At 40.3% G+C, this 26029-nt stretch overlaps 1 protein-coding gene across 1 annotated transcript in view; it reads right to left on the bottom strand.

Moving 5' to 3' along the window:
- Positions 1-26029, bottom strand: part of Hil (peptidase hillarin) — a 296767-nt gene that overhangs the window by 48635 nt on the left and 222103 nt on the right. Inside the window, exon 6 of the mRNA XM_090383747.1 lies at positions 2167-2310. Within this exon, the coding sequence (XP_090239873.1) occupies positions 2167-2310 (144 nt within the window). The remainder of the gene's footprint in view (positions 1-2166; positions 2311-26029) is intronic.

Here is a 26029-nt window from a genome sequence, read left to right as displayed (position 1 = left end):
TTCCGCATCCTCCGTATTTGGTGGTCACGGGCTCGAACCCTTGTCTAATCAAGAAGCGTGTGCTACGCGCTGCTGCTCTTGCTCACCTGGCTACGGAGGCGCCAGATGGTACTTGAAGAATTTATAATGAATCTCATTGTATAGGAAGTTTCCCGAGCAGAACGTGTAGGGCCATTGTAGATGTGGTCCTATAAGCCCTGGACATCATCAGGAGGACAGTCCTCTGTGCCTGTAACAATTGCTATATCACAGCTGATTTATTGGCTCTATAGCCCTAAGCTCCTGTGCTATATGCTATATTGGGCAAAAAGATGCAGTTGTAGTACAATCTTAAAGTATGTCCTTTCAGATCGAACAGCAGAAATGATCTAAGGAGCAATTAACCATTGATGCCACAGTTATAGAGAAAGCCTACAAGAAGTGCTGCAACTCTTACACAGCCTACATCGATTATTGCAAGACCTTTGACTCCACATTTCATAGCTGGCTAATAGAGACACTGAAGATCTACAAAGTCAATTCGATAGTGACAAACTTCGAGAAGTAACCATGGCGAAATGGAGTACTGCCAGCAAGGCCGAGAATATCACAACCAGACTGATTCCCATCAGGAGATGAATATTTCAGGAAGATTCTCTGATCCCACTGTGGTTCTCTCTAGCAGTCAACACGCTATCTACCATGCTCAACAATAGCAATTATGGATATAATCTAAAGGGATGAAGGAAAAACCTGTGCACTCTCTCCCACCTGATGTACATTGGAAGTTGGCCATCGACAGACTGACCATAGACTGGAAAGAAAGAAGGGCGGGACTTACTGACCTCATTGAACAAGAGAAGGCAGGATTACTTTCAAGAAAACACAGTACCAATCGACTGCCATAAGAAAGACAAACGGCACACAACACTCATTGTTAACAAGGAGACGTCACTCACAGACAGAAGAAACAAAAACAGAAAGATGGGCGAAGAAGGCACTCCATGGCAGACATGGAATACCACGACCTTCAAGACTGCAGAGATAAGATGGCATCCAATGCTTGGCTGACGAACGGGAAGTTCTTTCCCGAGATTGAAGGATTCATGCTCGCCATCCAAGACCATGTAGTCAACTACAGGAAATACATTGGCAAGGGCCCAGGAATGACGGATGACCTATGTGGATGATGCCACCTGGCCCCAGAAGCAATCCAACACATCACTGCAGGATGGTGATCACCCTGATGGAGTATACTCACAGACACGGCCAGGTCGCCAGAATAATATCAGAAGCTAGTGCAAAAATACCAGCAGAAAAATGTACCATCTTATAAGTACGGTATGTACCCCAGGCAAGATTACTTTCAAGAAAACACAGTACCAATCGACTGCCATAGGAAAGACTAATGGCACACAGCACTCAATGTTAACAAGAAGACGTCACTCACAGACAGAAGAAACAAAAACAACGATGGGCGAAGAAAGCACTCCATGGCAGACATGCACTAGAGACCCTTATTCACAAACTATACTAGAACTAGACAATTCCACACAACACACCAGGTAACCATCATTGACAAGAAGGAACAGGCTACCTACCTGATTAACAGAGCGGTGCCCAACACCAGCAACCTCCAGAAAATCTATGAGGAAAAAGATCACGAGGTACACGGACCGAAGACAAGAAGGCAAAGAAATGTGGCATATGGATCAAGTAATGATCCCGATCACCATGTCAGCAGCTGGCATTGTGCCAAAGAGCCTCCATAAGATCCTAGCAGTGTTCTCTGGGAAGGCCTCTTCCCGGAGAACACTTGACATGGAGCTCCAGAAAGCTGCGATTCTGAATACCTGTAGAACAGTAAGAGAGTTCCTCGATCAACATTACTAACAATAATAATAGTAACTGGACACAACCAAACACCCTATGAATTTGGTACCAGTACCTGTCATGGGGCTGAAAAAATTATCCCATAAAGGAGAAAAAGTTTTTATAATTATAATAACAGCAACTTTGGAAAAGCAATTATAATAATCCAGTGTGTAACGCAGAACCAGACAAACCCACATCATTCGAATAATAACTTTATCAATACTATAAACTTAATGATCTGAGCAATGTCTTAATAATACAAAATATATATATATATATATAATAGCAGAAATTTTTCATTGCAGTTCTTACCTGCAAAGTCTCTTGAAGAGTACATGGTAACTTTCAGTGCCATGTTTAATTCCACGAAGAATTCCCATTGGAGTGTCTGCATTAAGATTATCATCAAACTGCATGGTGTTGAGGTTCTTGACAGTAATCCAACGAAATATTGCTCTATAAAAAAAAAAATCATGAAATTGGCATTATGGAGATAGAATTCAATGCTTGGTTCACAAGCACTTTCATAACTCAATGACTGGTACATGAGGAATAGAGGAAGAGATGTTACATATGTAGTTTGGTACATTGGAAGAGAATCGTACCATGCCAAATTTAACCTTAACTTCAGCAGTAATGTGCTGTATTTGTTACATGGTGTAGAGTTTTCTTTTTTTTTTTTATAACTCGTAGTGATATTACCACATTGGTCCCTACAATAAAGTTATTAATGGTTTTGTTTCAACTTACTAAACCTCAGATGCCTCTAAGGGGTGGTATCACATAGCTGCTAACGTTCCAAACTGTGAGAAACTGAATAAATTTACACTATGATGAAATAATAATCTTATACATGCAAAATGTCTTTGAATGTTCATTCACTATATTAGCATCAACTTTTGCAACTACAGAGATAAATCATATATCATTGGAAAAGTCTCAATCAGGAATCGAATTTATATTTACCAGAATTGAATGAATTAATTTTTAAATATGAAATTAAGTAATTGATGCTTTTTTGCCCATATGACCAAGTGGCATTGTATATTAGTTACAATTGAATTGGTGGTGTAATGGATAACAGAATTTCAGGCGTATTTTTAAATCTTCGAGTGTATGTGACCAAATATAGACATATGCGTTTTCCCCCTACCATTCTTTAATTCTTTTGACATAAAAATTGAACGAAGTATCAAAAATCAGAGATATAAAGGTTAAAAGTGCAATATCTCCCATCCCGTCGCTGTGATCAAAATACTGTGGATTTTTTTTACTACTGCCTTTACGATTAAAGCTTCATGATGCCCCGGAACACTGTTTTATATCCTCCAAACTACTGTACAAGTGGAGCAGTATGGCATTAAGGGCAAGTTGCTGCAATCGATAACAGAATGGTTGAGTGCAAGAAGACAGAGAGTGGTAATCAATGGACACTGCTCTTCATGGACTAATGTTATTAGTGGAGTTCCCCAGGGGTCCGTGTTGGGCCCATTGTTGTTGTTTTCTGTATTTATCAATAATATTGATGAAGGTATATCAAGCTTAATGTCCAAGTTTGCAGATGATATGAAGGTTGGTATTGTTGTTAATGACAGTAAGGATGGTATGCTATTGCAACAGGATCTAAAAATTTGAGCAGATGGGCAGAGAGGTGGCAACTGAAATTTAACATTAAAAAATGCAAAGTACTGTATATGGGTAGCAGTAATCCCCAGAGAAATGTACCATCTGTGTGGTAATACACTCAGTGTAGTGGAGTATGAAAAAGACCTGGGGGGTAATTGTGCAGTTAGATATGAAGTTTTCTGAGAAGTGTAGACAGGCTGCAAGAGTAACTCATGGGGCCTTGTCAATGATATATAGGAATTTTGCGAGCAGGGATAAGGTGATTATCCCCTTGTATAAAGCAAAGATCAGACCACACCATGAGTACTGCATACAGATCTGGAGGCCTCATTTTAGGAAAGATGTTTCCTAAACCTTGAACAATATTTCTTAATCGGTATGAAAAGTCTAGCAATTTCGAACATTAATTCCTTGAATGCTTCCCACTTAGAATTTGCTGTTGGGATCATTATTTATCCCAAGGGCTCACATTTGGTGAGTATGGACTTGGCAAACCCAGGGTCCTGAGCTGAATATCATCATTCTTCTCTTTCTTTGGTGATTCCCTTCTACTTCTGACTCTCTTTCTTTCTCAGGTTTTTTTTTTTTTTTTTGGTTGGTGCAGGATAAGCCTTAGGCTTCCTTGCACCATATGGCTAATAATAATAATAAAATCAGTTGGTCCCGCTGTACAAAATTTAAAAACTTTCTGAGACCATTGTAGTTACCTTTGTGGAAGCAAAAACACTTTCCTTTACCCCCGATGGTAATTATATCTTTAAGTAAATCCCACATCAGTACACTGTGATCACTGTCACTTAATGGTTCCTTTATCTGCAAATTCTTCATACACGAATGATTACGACTGATAACCGAACTAAAAAAAAACTCAAGCACTGCGCATAAAGATACTGTTAATTTTTATTTTCAAATAACTGTTTTCTTTTTCTATTGATTAAAAGTAATTGTTAACTTGGTAATAAAATATTATTGAAAATTTTCATTCATCGAAAGATATTTGACAAATATGTAATGGCAAATATTAGGAGTTGGGAGAATACACAATAGTTATGTTTAATAGTCTTTAAAAACTCGTTCTATATATTGATAATAAATAATAATAAGCAAATATATACCAATTCATATACTAACATCCTTCCTCAGTGCAAGAAAAATTAGAAATACAGTACATATTCTAGAAATACAAAAGCCAGGGGATGTCAGCATGTTGATGTCTGTAAATTGCATATACTGCATGCTACCCCACTCGGCAATTACAGTGATTATAATCAGGTTCCTCACAAACTTGGTGGGAAAGGCTTGAATTCAAATCCCATTTAATTTCGCTCGGTATCGATGTGTATAAGTAAATTTTTAGTTTATACTCTAAAATGACCACAAAGTAAGAGAGAAAGAGAGAAATCAAGACATCATATTTAGTGGTGAAGCGAGCTTGAACCACAATCATTCAAGATGCATGATTGACCACTTGGCTATCGCGATCAATTCCTCATAGCTTTAGTTGCTTTTGGCATGTCACACACACACACACACACACACACCTAACATACCTACCTGACAGCTTCTAACCTCTCCTCGCCAAGGCAACATGAAGGATAGTAGGCTAGTTCTGCCACTGTATAGTGATAGTATATACTTTCTGAATATACACCGATGAGCCAAAACATTATGACCAGTGAGTCGTTATGCAAATCGAAGCAACTGCAGGTTAACTACAGCGCGTGCACAGGTCGGACACCTGATACTGAGCTCCGTTAATCAGTGTTACTCTTGTTCTTCAGATGGGAAAGGCAGCAGACTTAAGCGAGTTTGACAAAGGTCAAATTGTAATGACCAGACAACTGGGTCAGAGCATATCCGAAATGGCACGGCTGGTGGGGTGCTCATGGTCAGTCATGGTTAGTACCTATCGAAAGTGGTCTGAGAAGGGAAACCCATGAACCGCCAGAGAGGTGTTGGACCACCACGGCTCATTGACGTTCGAGGTGAGAGAAGGCTCTCCCAGATGGTACGTGGCAACAGAAGGGCGATTGTGGCACAACTAGCTGGTAATTGGAATGCTGGTGACGTGAGTAATGTGTCACAACACACAGTACATCAAACCCTTCTGAAAATGGGGGCTGCGTTGCCATAGGCTGCTCTGAGTGCCCATGCTAATCACGGTTCACCGGCGATAGCATCTACAATGGGTACTTGAGCATCGAACTGGACCTTGAGTGATTGGAAGAAGGTCACCTGGTCCGATGAATCACGTTTCCTGTTGCACCATGTGACAGCTGGGTACATGTGCATCGTTTACCTTGGGAAGTGATGGCACCTGAATGCACTGTGGGACAAAAACAAGTCGGTGGTGACGGTGTCATGCTTTGGGCAATATTCTGCTGTGATACCCTGGGTCCAGTCATCCATATGCCGGACACTGTTGTCTACCACCTACCTAAACATCAACCACATGTTAAATCCAGCTTAGATCTTCCAAGCAGTTACAAACTTGTAACTACTTGGAAGATCTAAGTTGGATTTTGCACGTGGTTGTAATTAATACTGTGGATTTACTGCGCTTATTATGTTTTATTGTTTGGTTTGAAGGGGTGTCTTATTTGGAATTTAGTTCTTTGTTTATGTTAGTACATACGATGTATGCAATGCCCGGATAGACATGCTTTATTGGTGTTTTTATTATATTTTGCATGTCACCTATTATTATTTTTGTACGATTTTAAAAAACAGAACAATCAACTCTGAAGATAAAATTGGTTAAGATTTTTACCAAGACCTGTACAATAGAGTTTTGCAAGTCTGTTTATGATGTTAGAATTGTTGGTGGCCACAATTGTCTAAGTTGTGGATGAGTTGCTAGTGTCAATTTTTTTTTTAAATTAATTTATGTATTTTATGTTTTTATAATGTTTTATTTATGAAAATGTAAGGTGCTCATTTGAGAGTTAGGTAGAGTTGAACTAACGTTCTGGGTGCCGCCTTTATTTTTAATAAAAATGTAAAAAAAAAAAAAAATGTACCTAAACATCATTGCTGACCAGGTACACTCTTTAATGGCAACGGTCTTCCCCTCTGGCGGTGCCATCTTTCAGCAGGATAATGCAGAATGCTACACCACCCACACCACCCGGATTGTTCGAGACTGGTTCGCGGAACAGGAGGAAGACTTCCAGGTATTGTCCTGGTCTCCAAATTCCCCGGACATCAATCCCATCGAGCATCTGTGGTTTGTGTTTGAATAGCAACTCTGATCTGTGGTGTATCATCCACGGATCTTACAGGAGTTAAAAGGGTCTGCTGGTTACGTGTTGATACCAGATACCACAAGACACATTTTTAGAAATCTTGTAGCATCCATGCCTCGCTGGGTACAAGCTGTTTTGGCTGCACGTGGAGGACCAACATTATATTAGGTAGGTGGTCATAATGTTTTGGCTCATCGGTGTACACTTTAGTAGTTATAGACTATACTAGTGAATACTATGTGAATAGCTTCAGTGCTTGCCTAGCTTTCGTCAGTGTTGTTTTACTGCAGAGTAAGCATTGGGAGTGTTCAACCAAATCTATCCTGCACCTAAAAGGGTGAGTTTCAGGAAAATACTGCAATACAAGCCCAGATTGTACCGATGAGATATTGATTGATAGTGCTGTATGGAAAAAATTGCCAAATAATGAAAATGCTTTGTGACTTGCATTCCATCGGATCTGTAAAGTACAGTATAATCCTTTAACCCTCTGACTGGTAGGCACTGATGTGCCAATAAAACCCAAAACAACCAACCAACCCTCCGACGGGAGTATCAAAAATTTTAAATAAATAATTTCAATTGCAGACCGTAAGCCTGTTCAACAGAGCAGTATTCGTAGTTTGTATTGTAATATTGGGCAATCATAAGTAATTATTAATTAAATGATTATACTCTTAATGTAATAAATATTTTTATTAAAGCTTTATTTTTATGAAATTATTATAATTTTTAGACTAAAATTCATTTTTTGGCTAGAGTCTTAGTCTACGAAGGAGTTTACTGACTTATGGGTAGTGCAATCGCATCATTTTTATACGTAGTAACCTACCAAGGTAGGTGAATTGGCATCGTTTTAATTATATCTCATATTGTGAATACCTTCATGAGTCACCATGATATTGTACTATCTCGAATAAGTAATGCTACACCAATGGAGAAGACTATTGCCTTCACGACAATATTGTGGCACCTCATTGTGAAGGTGTTCACAATATAAGATATCATTAAAACAATGCCCGTTAATCTATAAAAATGATCGATTGCACTAACCAAGTAAACTTCTCGATATTCTAAGGCTCAACCAAAAAATGTCTTTTATTGCACACCATCAGGCATCTCTCATATTGTGGAGTTATACTTCATAACTTGGGTGTCACTATTGCAACACCAGGGTACCTACCCGACCACCGATGATAGGCCAATAAGTCTTGAAACTGTGCCGTCTTCAGGAGCTTGATGCTGTGGGAGTTTCCGAGAATAGGTAGCAACAGTCTTCCCTACTAGCAGGCGTTGCCTATCGAAGAGTTTGAGTGGTGTGAGTTGGAGGAATTACTGCTGTCCCTTTCATTCTTCTACACTGTTTCTTTTCTTCTTCCGCTCTTACTGTTACTTTCTTCTACTTTTTTGCTTTTATAAGTCTAATAGGGACAAGCGGATAATAGAGATATTATCCCACACATTCACAAATAAGCCTGGAAGTGGTGCTGTACGGGAGTATAGTATACACTATAGTAGTTATAGACCCTGCCCAAGGTCTATAACTAGGTCTTGATCAAGGTCTTGATCCTGCCCAAGTTAACGAGAATAGGTAACAACACTCTTTCCTAATGGGGAAGCGTTGCCTATTCGAGGGATTTGAGTGAGGAGTAACTGCCCCTTTCTGCTTTCGACGGCACTTCTTCTGCTATCACTCTCCTCTACTGTTTTGCTTTCCTAAGTCTAATAGGGATAGATATGTGGATAACAATTTTTTTATCCCATACAATTTTACAAATGGTGCCATCTATAAGAGCCTAATGTTACCCTTAGTTACCGAGAAAAGGTAACAACAGTTCCCTAGTAGGAAACTGTTGCCTATTTGAGGAATTTATGAGTTGGACTAGTGGAGTGAGTGTGAGAATTAACTGATCCTTTCCTCCTTTGACAGCATTTCTCTTCATCTTACTATCACTTTCTTCTACCTTTTGTGTTTCGTAGTCTAATAGGGATAGAAATGTGGATAACAGAGTTTTTATAAGAGACTTTTGGTAACTCGGGCATTATTTTGATGATGACGAGTTACCGAGAATAGGTAACAACAGTCTTCTCTAAAGGAGAAGCGTTGCCTATTCTAGGGATTTATGAGTGATCTAGTGGTGTCAGTGTGAAGGCATTTCTTCTTCTTCCTCTCCTACTATCACTTTCTTTAAGCTTTTTGCTTTCCTAAGCCTAATAAGGACAGATGTAGATAACAGAGTTTTTATCCCATACTCTTATGCAAATGGTGCTGTTTGCAAGAATAAGTAACAATAGTCTTCTCCATTGGTGAAGCATTGCTAATTTGAGGTAGTGCAATATCATTGCAACTCATTGTGTTGGTTATTGTTGTTATTGGTTTTGGGAACATTGGCCATGTTGCTCCATGTATATTGTCTGTAAATTGCATGTGTTCTGAGGTCTATTTTTTGTTTCACTGGACGAAAATACCTAGTTTCCGGGAGAAAAAACTATGATACCCTTGTCTGAGACTGACTAACTCAGCCAAGTTGTGAAAAAGACTCATAAAAATTGCATCTATCATCAACAAGATTTGAACTCGGGTCTTTTCCATCCGGTGTGGGGAGAACTGCAATCCTACCAACTGTGCTACCTATGAGGGCTCGTGTAGGTATTCACAATATGAGATATAATAAAAACAATGCCTTCTCATCTACCTTGGTGTTACAGAGGTAAAATTCATGCAGATTAACATGCAGACAGCAAAAGCAGTGGCAGATCAGATCTGAATCAAAGCTGAAGAAGGTAACATCAATGTGGTGATACTGCAAGAACCATACACATGAAAGCAGTCAGAGGAATACCCCCTTGCTTATAAAATCGTTCATACTGATGATGAAACTCCTTGGGCTGCGATCGCAGTGAGAAATCCAGATATTACCAGAAATCGACAAAGGTTGGAAGAGTTCCTTGCAAATACATCAATGACAATTCTTAATCTACTAAACAACCTGCCCACATTCTGTAATACGTTGTGGGAGGCCACCATTGATATTACCATGGCTACCAGGAACATTGACAACAATATTATTGGCTAGACCTTCCATGACTCATGGATAACATCGATCACCGAGCTATGACACTCCAAGTTATCAGATCACTGACCAGGATGCCCATAGCAAGAAAGACCACCCACAGGTATGCCATTTCAAAAGCGAACCGCATTTGAATGGGGAATGGATGGGTGAAATGGGAATGTTGCATCATATATTTCTCTCTGATCGCTCACTGAGGGTGATGGTAGATGGCTCTCTGTCTTCTAACTTCTCCACTAATGCCGGTGTCCCCTAAGGTTCAGTTCTTTCCCCCACTCTTTTCCTCTTGTATATCAATGACCTTCTTCCATTGACTGTAAATCATATCCATAGTTTTGCCGATGATAGCACATTGCATTCAGCTTTCCATTTTGAGAAACCTTGTCCTGCTCAATCAGCTTCAACTTCTCGAAAATCTGCTACCAATTCCTTAAATGCCGATCTTCAGGTAATTCTCCAGTGGGGCAAAGACAACTTAGTTGATTTCAACCCTTCTAAAACTCAGTCTTGTCTTATATCTCGCAAAAAGGATTCTTCTGCTCCTATGCTTATCTTTAGTGACACTCCGATTTCTAGGCAAAATGATATATCTCTTTTGGGGATTACCCTGACTTCTAATCTCTCTTGGCACAAGCACATTACAAATATTGCTTCCTCTGCATCTAAAAAATTTGGTTTTCTCTTTCGCTCTCGGCATTACTTTTCTTCCAAACAGCTGCTCACTCTGTATAAATCGCAAATCTGCCCTGCCATGGAATATTGTTCCCACATCTGGGGTGGTGCCCCCAAAACTTCTCTCAGGCTTCTTGATTCCATTCAGAAGAGGACAGTTAGGTTAATTAATGATTCATCTCTAACAGAGTCTCTCCACTCGCTTTCTCATAGACGCATTGTTTCTGCTGCATGCCTCTTCTACAGATACTTCCATGGGCACTGTTCTTCTGAATTGGCTTCTATAATTCCCGCTCTCTCTTTCAAAACAGTCCGAACACGTGCTGCCACCAGCCAACATCCATTTACTGTCCAACTTCAAACCCACAGAACCAACTTTTCATCCTCCTCATATATTCATTCAACTGCCGTTTTCTGGAACAACCTTCCTTCATACGTATTTCCTGAAAATTACAATCTACAGAAGTTCAAGTCCAATGTCAACAAATATCTTCTTTCGTTTTCTCAACCTCCAACCCAAGCACGGTACTAAGTACTATAGGTTTCAATACCTCTCGCGTTTGGGGGTCACATAAAAAAAAAAAAAAAAAAAGAAAAAAACACTCTAAAAACCAGCATGCAACTGTGGCAGGGGGAGCTCCGGAGCCTAAAAGATCCGGACTGCCTACAAATGACAACTGAACTCATAATGTAAGCTAGTGACACCACTATAAGAAGGAAAAACCCCGATGCCCTGGCGGAACTAAGACCTGCAGCTGCTCAGGAGAGATGTGCAAAATAGAAGAATGGCCTTTCAGTGGGCTTAATGCTCTTGGCCAGAGGTGGAAATAGAGGAGGCCCTCTGTCAGTGCTACAAAGAATTGAGAAATGCCTACACAGCCCAAATCCAAAGCTCTAAACAGAAATCCTGGGAGTGCCTTGTCTCCAACAGGAGAAATGATGCCTTCTGGGGGATCGTCTACAAATTAACCACAAATATATGTGTGTGTGTGTTATGGGTGTTTAATGGCACATAACCTACACTGGCTATAGTGTGCCTTAACCACGAATAAACTCCTCAGAGGAGAGGTCATCGTAGCCACCACAATGCCGCAGGGAGACAAAACAAGTGTTTCTGCAATATTTTAGATGCTGTTTATCATTAGGCTGTTCATCCGACGACATCTGAACAGACACAAGTCTGCCAGGACAATGAGAACTACCAAACAACAATGATGGAACCACAATTCACTGCACAAGAGCTCAGTAATGCTGCCACCCTCATAAGGGGAACTAAATGCACGGGACCAGACCGACTGGAGCCCGAAATCATGAAAAAGACAGTGGAATATGCCTCAAACCTGTTGCTGAATCTCTTCAACCTCTGCCTTCACACTACTGGCACCTTTCCGACTTCTTGGAAGGTGACAAATTTAACACTTGTACAGAAGAATCCATCCAAACTACCATAACTCCCAGACTCGTACCAACCAATTGCACTCCTCCCAGTTGCCAGCAAGCTGTTTGAATGCCTCCTCTATGGACAAATCCAGCAACATTACAACGTGGCCAGCCTGGCCTCTCCAAACCAGTCAAGGGTGCTCTGCAGTGGATGCCCTTTACACACCTGGGTCAGGCTACAAGATGCAGAAAGAAGTACTTCCTCATGATTGCTATGGACTTTGTTGGGGCGTTCGACTCGCTTTGGTGGCCGAGCGTCTTAGCAAGGCTCTGGGCTGCTGGGATTCTGGGAAATCTTTTTAGCACTACCAAGAACTACTTGAAAAACAGAACCATTAATGTCAGTGCACGCTATGGCACTCTCACTAGGAATATTCATCAGGGTTTGGTTCTCAGTCTACTCCTATGGAACATTGTCACGGAGGCGTCTCCGTGGCCAGGTGGGAAGGAGCAGCAGTGCGTAGCACACGCTTCTTGATTAGACCGGGGTTCGAGCCCGTCACCACCAAATACGGAGGATGCGGGAAGGTCAGGGAATGACCACCGCATATCCCGGAGCAATATGGCCTTAGTTGCTAATGCTCCAAACAACAAACAAACAAACAAACATTGTCACGGACTTCTTCCTAGCCACCGACCCAGGCAAAGTGCAATCTCAAGCCTTCGCCGATGACCTCATATTGACAGTACCCACAGACTCAAGAGCACAACTGGAGGTCTTAGCAAACCAGGCCCTGGCCATCCTTCAAGAATGTGCGAAACGACCAGCTAAGTATATCCCCTGCCAAGATAAACTCCAACTTGCTCAAAGGGACCTCAACCTGAGGTGACCCCCACAAATTAAAATTGACAAGACAACCACCAAATTTTCCAGACAGCTGAAGTATCTTGGTGTGATACTTGACCTGAACCTCTTCTTCCAGGATCATCTTAAATATCTCCACACAAAAATCAGATGCTACACCTCACCTGGTTGCCAGGGTCATCTTCAGGGACTGGGGCCTAAGCCGGCATGTTCTCCACCTGTTTTATAAAACCATCTTCACTCCCATAGTTATCCCACATCTGACACGTGGTACCACGAAGCCACATACATCTTCAATTAAAAAAATCGATTCCATTCATAGATCGATCCTGCTGACCATCACCAGGGGCTGCTGCACCGTGAGCACTCATGCCCTGCAAGTCCTTGTTAGCATCTTACCATTGGAGTTGAGATTGTGCATCAGGGCCTCCTGGACAAAGGCATCCCACAGACGTGCTTGGGTTTTGCTATTGACCTCGCCAACAACAAGACTACAAAGAAGAAAAGGCTCCATGATCATCTGTAGCAGGCATGGAAAGAAAGATGGTCCACCTCATACACAGGCAAAATCACAAGGAAATTTATCCCTAATGTCAGCCGGGACTACCCCATATCACTGGCCTGGTTTTCTCCCGGGGCTCCAGACAACCTACCTCCTCGCCAGACATGTAGCGCTGAATGCCAAACTCTCTCTCTCTCTCTCTCTCTCTCTCTCTCTCTCTCTCTCTCTTTGGAGCATCTGTGGGGGCTGGAGAGCTGGCAGCATGTCATGCACAACTGCCAGCTCAGTGATGACCTCTGCAGTACACTCATCACAAAAATCCAGTATCTACCAAACGGCCAGGAACATCATCTCCTGGACATTAGCATTAGTAGAGGCATTTGATGCAAGAAAGCAAGCTTATGCAGCATCAGCCAAAAAAAAAAAATAAAAAAAAATAAATAAAAAATAACCACTTCCACTTCACCCCTCTGTTCGTTCGAAATACCTGTCCAGCTGAGCCTTAAACTTATTTAGGCTATCAACTGCCACAACAAGGGATGGAAGTCTGTTCCACCTACCAACCACCCGCTGGCTAAAGGCAAATTTCCGCACATCTATCCTACATCTGTCTTTCCTCAATTTGAACTTATGCCCTCTCAGGTGATTATTCTGAGCAAGAGGAAGAATCCCATCAGCATTGAGCATGCTCAAACCATTCAAGGCTTTGTACACCTTTATCAGATCACCTCGCTGGTGCCTAGTCTCCAGACACTGTAATTCGCAAAACTTAAGCCTTTCTTCGTAAGAGCACCCCTTTGTTCCATTCACTAATCTTCACTTGCTCTTCTCTGTACTCGTTCCAGCAGCTCTACATCCTTCTTGAAATGAGGCCTCCAGGCCTGTATACAGTACTCTAGGTGTGGCCTGACCATTGCCTTATACAAGGGAATAATCACCTCCTTATCCCTGCTAGAAAAATTCCTATATATCATTGACAATACACCATGAGCTACTCTTGCAGCCCGTCTGCACTGCTCAGAGAACTTCATATCTGCCTGCACAACCATCCCCAGGTCCCTTTCATTCTCTACCACTGTCAGTGTAGTACCACAGAGTTGATACGTTGCTCTGGGGTTGCTGTTTCCCATATGTAGTACTTTACATTTGTCAATGTTAGACTTCATTTGCCACCTCTCAGCCCATCTGCTCAACCTTTCCAGATCCTGTTGCAGCAGCATAGTGTCAGTAGTGTCCTGGACAACCCTGCCAACCTTCATATCGTCTGCAAACTTGGACATTAAGCTTGATATACCATCATCAATATCATTTATAAATACAGAGAACAATAAAGGACCCAATACTGAACCCTGAGGGACTCCACTAATAACATTAGTCCACGATGAGCAGTGTCCATTGATTACCACTCTCTCTTCTCCCCCTCAACCACCCCTTTATCCATAGCAGCAACTTGCCTCCAATGCCACACTGCTCCCATTTGTGCAGCAGTCTTCCATGTGCAACAGTATCAAAAGCCTTTCTAAGATCCAAGTATATAATATCAAAGTTATTCCCTGCATCCAGTTCTTTTGTGACTGCATCATAGTATCCAATCAAATTGGTCAGGCAGGACTTTCCCTTAACAAAACCATGCTATGTCCGAGCTATAACTGAAGTCTTGTCTAGATGATCCTGCAGTGCTTCTTTAACCAGTGGCTCCATTAATTTTCCGGGAACAGAAGTTAAACTCGCAGGTCTGTAATTACTTGTGTCAGCCTTTGTTCCTCCCTTGTGAATTGGGGTCACATTTCATGAGTGAAGAGTACCAGGTCTTCTCTGGCTATGCGGTGGTCTTGTTCTCGAGGCAGAGGGTCCTCATTGCAATGGACCACCACTAACCAACTCCACAACCATGGTTATCCAACGACCATGCCAATGCAATGAAAGTGTATTCCGCAACACCCCAAAGAACAACCAACCAACCTTGGATGATAACACTTCACGGATGCAGCTTGTATCACTTAGATTAGGAACTCTGCTTGACTAGACCAGTAACTCCAGCGAACCACCTCCACGGACCGAACCCACACCTTGACAAAATTGATACTGAAGAACTATCTTTGGCAAGAGATGCTAAGAAAAACAGCAAGGATTTCTTTACTTATATAAACTCTAAAAGGAAGGGGTTGAATCTGATTGGTCCACTTGATATCGATGGTTCGACTGTTGATGATCCTGCTCAAATAGCAAACAAACTGAATGAGTATTTTGCATCTACATTCACACATGAGGAGTTATTAAGGTTTGAAAATGGCAGAAGGTTATCAAATTGTAGCAGGGTGCTTAATGATTTTGATAACTGAGAGCAAATAACTGAGATAATAACTGAGAGCGAAGTGGAGGAGAAATTGTTGAAGTTAAACATAAGAAAGGCACCTGGAGTGGATGGGATCTATCCAGTTATATTAAAGGAGGCGGCATAGCAACTAAGAAACCCTTAGCCATAATTATGAGAGCATCCTTCGACTCAGGGGAGGTCCCCACAGACTGGAGATGTGCAAATGTATCCCCAATTCACAAAGGGGGATTGAAGGGTGACACGAGTAATTACAGACCAGTTAGTTTAACTTCTGTTCTGGGTAAAATAATGGAGTCACTGGTTAAAGATGCATTGAAGGATCATCTAGCCAAGACTGCACTAATAATTCAGACACAGCATGGGTTTGTTAAGGGAAAGTCTTGTCTGACAAATTTGATAGGATATTATGATGTGGTTACAACGGCCTCCGTAGCCGAGTGGGCAGGAGCGGGAGTGCAGTAGCACACGCTCTTTGAATAGATTGGGGTTCAAGCCCCTGACTGCTGAATACGGTCGATCTGCCAACCCGCACTGGACCAGCGTGGCAGATTATGGTCCATTTTCCCTCAGCACGAATTGTTGATGAGGCTTCCATCCTGCAGTGGGTTGATAATGGCTGCACTTTACTTTTTTTTTTTTTACAAAGGAACTGGATGCAAAAAATAATTTTGAATTCATATATTTGGATTTCAGGAAAGCTTTTGACACTGTTGCTCATGCAAGACTATTATAGAAATTGGAGCAGAATGGTATTAAGGGTAAGTTGCTACAATGGATAAAAGGATGGTTGAGTGGGAGAAGACAGAGGGTGGTAATTAATGGGTGCTGCTCTTCGTGGAATAATGTTATTAGTGGAGTCCCGCAGGGTTCGGTGTTGGGTCCTCTGTTGTTTTGTATATTTATCAATGATATTGATGAAGGTATATCAGGCTTAGTGCCGAAGTTTGCAGATGATACAAAGGTTGGCAGGGTTGTTAATGATAGTAATGGCAGTGTGCTACTGCAACAGGATCTAGATAATTTGGGCAGATGGGCTTAGAAGTGGCAACTGAAGTTTAACCTTTACATATGGGTAGAAGTAACCTCAGAGAAACATACCAACTGTGTGGTACTACACTTAAGGTTGTAGAAAATGAAAAAGACCTGGGAGTAATTGTGTAGTCAGATATGAAGTTTTCTGAGCAATGTAGACAAGCTGCCAGGCCAGGTCATGGGGTTTTGTGAATGATATATATACGAATTTTGCTAGCAGGGAAAAGGAGGTGATTGTCCCTCTGTATAAGGCAATGGTCAGGCCACGCCTTGAGTACTGCATACAGGTCTGGAGGCCTCCTTTTAGGAAGGATGTAGATTTACTTGAGCGTGTACAGAGAAGGGCAACAAGATTGGTGAGGGAAATGAAGGGATCCTCTTACGAAGAGAGGCTTAAGTTCTGCAGGTCATGGGGTTTTGTGAATGATATATATACGAATTTTGCTAGCAGGGAAAAGGAGGTGATTGTCCCTCTGTATAAGGCAATGGTCAGGCCACGCCTTGAGTACTGCATACAGGTCTGGAGGCCTCCTTTTAGGAAGGATGTAGATTTACTTGAGCGTGTACAGAGAAGGGCAACAAGATTGGTGAGGGAAATGAAGGGATCCTCTTACGAAGAGAGGCTTAAGTTCTGCAAATTGCAGTGGCTGGGGACTAGGCACCTGTGTGGTGATCTGATTGAGGTGTATAAGGCCTTGAATGGGTTGAGCACGCTGAATTCTGGTGGGATCCTTCCACTTGTTCAGATTATGGACCTAATTGGGCATAAATTCAAATTAAGAAAAGACAGATGTAGAATAGATTGTGCAGAAATTTGCCTTTAGCCAGCGGGTGGTTAATTGCCGGAACAAACTTCCATTTGTTGTTGTGGAAGTTGATAGGTTATATAAATTTAAGGCATTTGGAGGGAATGGTCTGATTTTTTTTTTTTTTTTTTTTTTTTTTTGGCTGATGCTGTTCATATACAGCAAGTGTATGAGCTGCCTAAGCTCATACACTTGCTTTCTTGCATCACATGCCACTACTACTAATAAGTAACACATTCATTCTATCACGGACTGGCATTAGCGCAAGAATGACTCTACCGACTTCACTAAATCAGATCCAAGGTAATGACTGATCCTGCTGCTTGCTGCCACCATGGCAGTCTGTGATAGAACTTGGTACCTTACCAAGTTCGCTCTACATCCCTATCCTCTGGTGGGGCCCGGCCCCCACTGGGGTTGTCTATCCTATCGGCCCTATACTTTTGTCTGTTCCCCCCCCTACTCTACCTAAAACACCCAAGTGCCCCTCTAATCGAACCTAACAAAATTCTGCCGTGTCTGAATTCAATCACAACCATTTGTTTTACAAACCTAATTCCGCCTAATTTACTTGTAACGCTTAAACTTCTTTTTTTTGCATATTTTTATAGGCCCTTGCCACAAATCTCTGGAAACTAGGTGCCAGGGCCGCCGCAAGCGGGTAGGTGAGGTAAGTGTCACTTGCGGGTGGCAGTTGAGGAGGGTGCCAAAAACATTTTGACATATACAAGCCAGACCACTGTTTAACGAACTTCTTTATAGCGAAATTTTCTGTTTAGCGATATTTTTTGAATTCCTCTTGGTAATTACATTTTAAATAGTTCCTGTAGAATGAAAAAAAATTTCCATATAACGAACTAATTACGAGACACTTAGTAAATTTTATAGACATAGTAAATTTTATCATAAACATAACTAAAAAACTTACATTTTTATTCAATTTTTTTCTGTTTTGGGCAGTAGGGCAGCGGACCCCAATGTTGGCATTGGCATCGTTACGCCAGTGATCAGTATTCAACACGGCAGGCAAATAATTCATTTGAAATAAATACAGTACATGAAATTGCAGACTTATGTTAATTTGCTTATTATCTGGATCTGTGTTTCATATTTATATTTCACAGGATTATACTCCAGAACGTGGGTACAAACCTGTACTTCAGAGAGGAAGAAGAATGTGATAGGATGTGAAGGCACCTCCCACTCACCGCTTTTCCTCTCGCCTGCATGTGGATGTTACTGGGGGAGATGTCACGAGACATCACTGAAATGAAGAAAAAGAAATGGCAATTTTTTTAAACTAACAAAAATTAATAATGAGAATTGCTCATGCACATCAATAGAAATGCTTTTTATTTATTTTGTTTTTTGTTCTGGGAACTGCTCAGTCCTCACACCCCCACTTTTGTGGCTGTACATTACTAGATGATTTCACGAACAATGAGAATGGCACATGCACGTCAACAGAAATGCTTCTCTCTTGTTTTATTTTTTTGTTCTGGAGGCTGTTGACTCCCCCACACTCCTGCTAATATAAAAAGAACCTGATTCTAATAACTCATACAGTTCCTGCCAAAAACATCAAATCGTTTGTTTGTTTGTTTTCAAACAAACAAAAAAAAAAAAAATATATATATATATATATCATCCCATCAGTCCTCGCACTTTGGCTGGTACACTTCATTGAACATCCACACTGTAAACACTTGTATTCTGAAGCTATCAAATTCACACTCATACACCATTCAATTACAGTCCATCAATTACATCCACCCGTTTGTATTCAAATCAATTCAATTACCATTTCAATTATTATGACCAATTACTATGATCCAATGACCATTCAATTATATCCATCCTTTTGCAAACGGAATAACACACAATAACTGAGGGCAGCAGAGCAGCACGATGACGACTAAACAACAGCACGATAATTTTGCATTTCCTGCTAAAATCAGAAGCGAATTTGCATCCAATCAAACAATCAGAAACACAAAATGAGGTAAATTATGCATTCCCAATAATCAGCAAAATCTTTGGCCATGCACCCAACCCATGTTCTGGAGTTGAGCCAGAATAATGTATATGGTACCATTTTTAGAAGGGCAATGTATAGTGTTTAAGGGATCTTCAAAAGATTTATATGAAAATGATAATGGTAACTTTTTAAAACTTATTGAAACAATTGCTAAATTTGATTGTTATGGCAGAACATATTCACCGTATTCAGAAATCTAAATTGAAAAATATTGTGTATTATTTGGGTGATCAAATACAAAATGAAATTAATGAAATAATTTCACAAAATATTACAAAACAAATACTATAAGTGACTAGAGAAGCTAAATATTTTGCTATAATCACTGAGGTTGAAAATAAAGATATGGATACAAGGAATCATGCTAAATCAATAGCCTGAAAAATAACATCTTATAAGTTTTTTTGTTCAGTTATAATTTGGCATGATATTTTAAATAAAATTAATCCAGTAGGTAAAATGATACAAAAAAAAAAAAAGGATTCTGATATACATGAAGCTCCTGAGTGTCTGCAAAATATCACGGAATATTTTAAAGAAAACAGAACAGAGGAAGCAGTCCAAAAAATTCTTGAATCGGCTAATAATATGGCTACTATCATATCATTGGTTGAAGCTTCATTTCCAAATGTAATAGTTGCATTAAGAATTCTTCTAACTTTACCAGTTTCAGTTGCCTCAGGTGAACGGAGTTTTTAAAAATTAATCAAAAATTATTTATGAGCGACAATGTCTCAACAACTTGGCAATATTCTCCAATTTGGCAATAATTTCAATAGAAAATGATCTTTTGGAACAAATAAACAAATGAAATAATTAATAAATTCGCACATCTTAAAGCAAGGAAACATAAATTAGTATAATTTTTTAACACTAAAATTTTCCTTTTATTTTATTATTATGGGTACAATTACTGTGATTTAGAGTATAAAGTTTAATTACAGAATGATTTTTTTATTTTTGTTCGTTGTTTCATGATCTTATATGTTGTAATTCTTTTCTTTTCTTTTTCAATAAATTAATAATAATTATTTACGCCTTATTTAATTTTTTAATCCAAATATTTTGGGGCAGCAAATTTGATTTCGCTTACTGCCATCAAATATGGTCGCAGCGCCCCTGCTACCAGCACTTGTAAAATCTGCTGGGTACCTGACTTTCTTCCCCATGGCAAAAGTGGACGTTTGGGGCCCAATGGTTAAACGGTCAGATTAACAACGGTACACAACACTACACCTATTTCCACTCCCCTACACTTTTGAAACTCTCTGGCCTTTACAGAGTTCTGTAAAGGCCAATGCGGAGATGGGGGAAATCCCTGGTGCCGTTAGACAGTAAACACACTTTACTTTGGCAGTTTACTACGTATAAAAATGATGCGATTGCAGTAACCCACATATCATTATTGTAATTACAATGAGTTGGTATTACAAATTAAATAGTACAATTTAATTTCTCTATATAAATAACCACTCTTATACCATTATTATAGCACATGGCTTTTTAAAAAGATATAATTATTTAGAGAGAGAATAATTATTTAGCTATAAGAATAATTATTTAGAGAGAGAAATTTAATGGAAAATCACCACCTAATGTAATTTCCTAATTATATGAGTACAATTAAATTTAGCATTATAACAGCAAACTGTGATCAGGCCTATTAGGTTTGAGACTAGTATACAGTTCGTAGTCAGTTCAAGGCTAAAACATTTGTTTTCAATACTGTAGTCACATTATCATCAAAGTTCATCCATCATTGGCATAGATATACGATATAAATCATATAACTGCTCTTTGTATATGAAGTCGACATGGATGCAAATTGTAGCATATTTCTGTGTGTCAATTCCATTTTCTTATGGTTGAGTATTACTGAGTAGCCCAGGTAGTATAGTTGATGTACTACTTGAGCTGATAGGAATCGGTAGAAAATCCAACTCAGTGCTGGCCTGATCTTAAAGCATGCAGTGTTGTTATGCCTGGTACAAAGCTGGGTTATTATCACATCTCCTGTTTGCTATTTTGCTAAGTCATCTGCATTCTACTCTGTAGTTTCTGTGATGCCCATCTAAGTAACTAGTAATCTTTAGGCAATTACATTTTTTTTTTTTTCCTTTTGAATGGGGAACACTTGCAGAAAGAGGGTCTGGCTAATGTCCATATTTCTGCTACGTGTAACACCAACTGGAAGATTAATGGTTACTTTTCTGTTACATTTACTGTACTTCATTCATGTGGAATAAGTTCTGCTTTGTATGCCAAATCATAATCCTCATCCTTTTCACTAAAATGTACTTACAGAGACAAAACTTGATATCAAAGGTTATTAGCATTAGTATGGAAAATGACATGAGAAAGCAAGCGTAAATAGCATGAGCCAAAAAAAAAAAAAAAAAAAAAAAAGACACTTTCCATTTCCTATTTATTACCTTCAATACCTTGTTTAGTTCTTTCTTGTATTTATTTAAGCTATAAACTTCCACAACAACAGGATGGAAGTTTGCTCCTGAAATCAACCACCCCACTGTTTGATTTCCTGTCATTAACCACCCAATTTGAATTTTTGTTCTCTGATGTGTGTGTGGTCTGAGCAAGAGAAAGAATCTCATCAGCACTGAGCTTGCTCAATTCATTCAAAGCCTTAAACAGCTCAGTCAGATCACCTCGCAGGTGCCCAGTCTCCAGATGCCGCAATTTGCAGAACTTAAGCCTTTCTTCAATAGAGCAACCCTTTGTTCCATTCACCAATCTCATTGCCCTTCTCTGTACCCACTCCAACAACACTATATCCTTCTTAAAATGAGGCCTCCAGGCTTGTATGCAGTACTCAAGATGTGAGCCTTATACAATTTAATAATCACCTGCTTATTATACATATTAACAAAATTCCTGTATATCATTTACAAAACTCCATGAGTTCTAGCTTCTTATCAGACTGCACAATTACCCCATTTCTTTTTCATTTTCCACTGCTCTGAGGTTACTGCTATAGTTCTTTGCATTTACTTATGTTAAACTTTTAATTACCATTTCTCAGCCCATCTGCCTAACTTTTCTTATAGTGAAATCTGCCCAACTTTTTTTATAGTAAATTCCACATCAATACACTGTGATCACTACCACCTAGTGGTTCCTTTATCTGCAGATTCTTATCATATGAATAATCACTCTTAGTAATCAGATCAAGAGTGTTACTCCCTCTTGTTTTCTCTCCAACATGCAACTGTGGAAAATAGTCATCCAGTAAATACACAAGTCCTTCTAGTGTGCGAGTGACAAACCCACAAGTTCCAGTCAATATCCAGAAAGTTAAAATCCTCCATTATAAGACATTCTAATTTAGCATTAGCATTAGTAGAGGCATGAAAGCAAACTTATGCAGCATCAGCAAAAAAAAAAAAAAAAAAAAACCTCCCATTTCAACCCTCCATTTGTTCCAAATGCCTGTTTATCAACTTCCACAACAAAAGATGGAAGTCTTCCACCAATCAACTACCTGCTGGTCTGGCACATCTATTCTACAACTGTCTTTCCTCAATTTGAATCTGTGCCCCCTCAGGTTCTTAATTTGAGCATGAGGAAGAATCCCGTCAGCATTCAGCTTGCTCAACCCATTCAAGACCTTATACACCTCAATCAGATCACCTCGCAGGCACCTACTCTCCAGGCACTGCAATTTGCAGAACTTAAGCCTTTCTTGGTAAGAGCACCCCTTTGTTCCCCTCACCATTTACTGGACCATTCTATTTTCTGTACTTTTTTTTTTTGTTGTTGTTGTTATTTGGTTTTTAGCAGCATTAGCAACTAAGGCCATATTGCTCCGGGGATATGCGGTGGTCATTCCCTGACCTTTCCACATTCTCCGTATTTGGTGGTCACTGGCTCGAACCTCGGTCTAATCAAGAAGCGTGTACCGCACTGCTGCTCCTGCCCACCTGGATACAGAGGCACCTTTGTTGTTGTACTCATCAGAGTCATTAGTTGTTTAACACACTCCTACCTCCATCTTTGCTTTCCCAGTGCTTATGTCGCACCAAACTGATTTGACGTTGTGCTGGTCACCCACGTCAACTGGATGCACTGCATTAGATTTTGAATGTTTCTTAACTAAGGGATAAATTCCCCTCTTGTCATGTCTGCCCTTTTTGTATACATTGTACTCTCCATATTCAAATTTTGCATCCCTTATATCTGAGTGAAATGATGTCTCAGTCCGAACAATCTCTGCAGTTGATGGCTTGACCAGCACTTGAAATTCATCAAATTTATTAACTGTGTTCCTAGCAAGTATACATGTACCTGTTCTTTCTCTTAGTTACCCTAACATATCTCATATATTTACTTGTTCCATGATGACTCCTAGCAGTTCTTGAAATCCCCAGCAACTTGCTTTCCAGGCTGCTGATTCCAATAGAAGCAGTGAAAGAATCACTTTGACCGCTGACTGCTGCTATTGTTGTTCTGTTAGGCTGTGCATCCTTCCAGTCCTCATGGGTAGCACAGTTCGTAGGATCGCTGTCCTTCCCACACCGGGTAGAAAAAACATGAGTTCGAATCCTGTCGGTGAGGGGAAGGATTTTTATGGGTCTTTTTCACAACGTGGCTGAGTTTCTCAGGCGAGGGTATCATGTTGTTTTCTCCTGGAAACTAGGGTTTTTCTTCCAGCAAAACTGAAAATCGCCCTCGAACATACACAATTTGCAGACAATATACAACGAGCAACATGATCTTAGTCGCCGATGCTTCTAAAACATCCAATAACAACGACAATATCTCTTCAAAACTAGATGCTTTTCGACCCACCTAACACTGCCTCAATAGCATCAGAAAATATTCTTGTACCTTTTATATTTAAGTGTATCCTATCGCTTCAGGCGCAGTCTCACCTGTAACAAGCACAGACCACACTGAAAAATTCTAAAATTCTTGCACAATCTCTCCAGTACCGAATTGATTGATTTTCTGGGAGAAAAAGCAATGCTGCCCTCACTGGAGGCCGACTTTACACGATATAAAAACAAACCATAAAGGTTTCTGATGGGATTCAAACCCAGACTCTTCATTTATCGCCTTTACTTCTTATTTAGGAATAATGACCTTCCTTCCAGTGTATTCTGAAATTACAATCTACAGACATTCTCCAGTCAGTATCTTTTTACTCTTCTCAAGCGCTGTAATGTTACTAGATTATTGTAGATTCTCAAAATCTTTTGTGTTTGGCATTACCAGAAAAAAGTTATTTATTGTATTATCAGTTTAACGATATTTAAATGTAACAGCTATAAACGAGTGTAAACATTGTTTGTTTTTTTGTATTTGTGTTTTTGGCTTCTAGAACAAAAGTTCATCTTCGCCTCTTTGGTCTGTTCAATTTTAACAGACTGTCAAGTTAAGGTCAGTGTGTATCGTAGTGAAAAAAAAGTGTTCATACCGCACAGGATTGGAGTCCTGTGCCAGTTGAACAGGATAGAGGAAGGTAAGAGAGAAGAAAAAAAAAAAAAAAAAGATTTTCATCCCACGTGGGAGAAAGTGATATGACAGAAAAAATTTGTCTGAGCTTATGTGTGTGTTGTGTAGTAGTGTAGTGTTGTGTTTTGGCTACCAAGAAGCAGTGATCACCTGGACTGCTTCCAGGTATTCGTCCATAGCCGTGGGAAGGCAGGGCCTTCCCTATTATCTGCTCGCCCTCCTCCCTGGGGAACAAGTTTTCCAGGGAGGAAAAGAAAATACAGTGTGCAAAGTGAAGAGGGGGAAGGAGCAGAAAGGAGGACTTCCCCTGCCTAGGGGAGCCCCAATCCAGGATAATTGTTAAAGAGGGAAAAAATAAATAAATAAAATAAGAAAAAAATAAAACAGAGAGGTTTTCTGGCCTGACCTGGGGGCCCCTGCAAGAGGAAAAAATAAAAAAAAGAATAATAATAAATAAATAAATAAATAAAATTTTTGATTGTGCACCCCAGCCAGGAAGTGAAAGGAGCAATGACCAGGGTGCCAGCAACAGTATAAAAAAAAAATGAAAACAGTTGTTTCCATCCTGCATGAGGGTACCACACCATGTGCCAGACAGAGGGGAAAGGATAGCAGTAGGGCAGCTATTGCTGCCCAGGCTCCAAGGGTCGTCCTGGAGCCAGGGCAGAGCTTGAAAAAAAAAAAAAGGGGGGGGGGCGTGAAGTCCTTCAGTCACTAAATGTAGCACATCCAACAGTACGAGAATTCTATCAGTTGATTGGAATTAGCAGTTGCTGGGATCTGGTAGTTCTGATGGTTAGCATAGGTTTTCCCAGTAGCGTAGCTACCCTTTTTCGGGCCCGGAGGCAAAGAACATGTTCGGGCCCTTACTTAATTAATGAAAATTGCAAAAACAGGGGCGCCTCCATAGCCAGGTGGGCAGGAGCAGCAATGCATAGCACACGCTTCTTGATTAGACCGGGGTTCGAGCCTGGACCCCGGTCTAATCAAGAAGCGTGTGACCATTCCGCATCCTACAGAGGATGCGGAAAGGTCAGGGAATGACTACCGCATATCCTGGAGCAATATGGCCTTAGTTGCTAATGCTCCTAAAAACCAAATAACAAAGAAGCAAAAACAGGAGAC

The sequence above is a fragment of the Mastigoproctus giganteus genome, chromosome 10 (assembly GCF_048544385.1).
Source record: "Mastigoproctus giganteus isolate SK-2022 chromosome 10, ASM4854438v1, whole genome shotgun sequence".
Taxonomy (NCBI): domain Eukaryota; kingdom Metazoa; phylum Arthropoda; class Arachnida; order Uropygi; family Thelyphonidae; genus Mastigoproctus; species Mastigoproctus giganteus.
The sequence above is the reverse complement of the archived record's forward strand: the minus strand, read 5'-3'. Positions and strand labels throughout refer to the sequence as shown.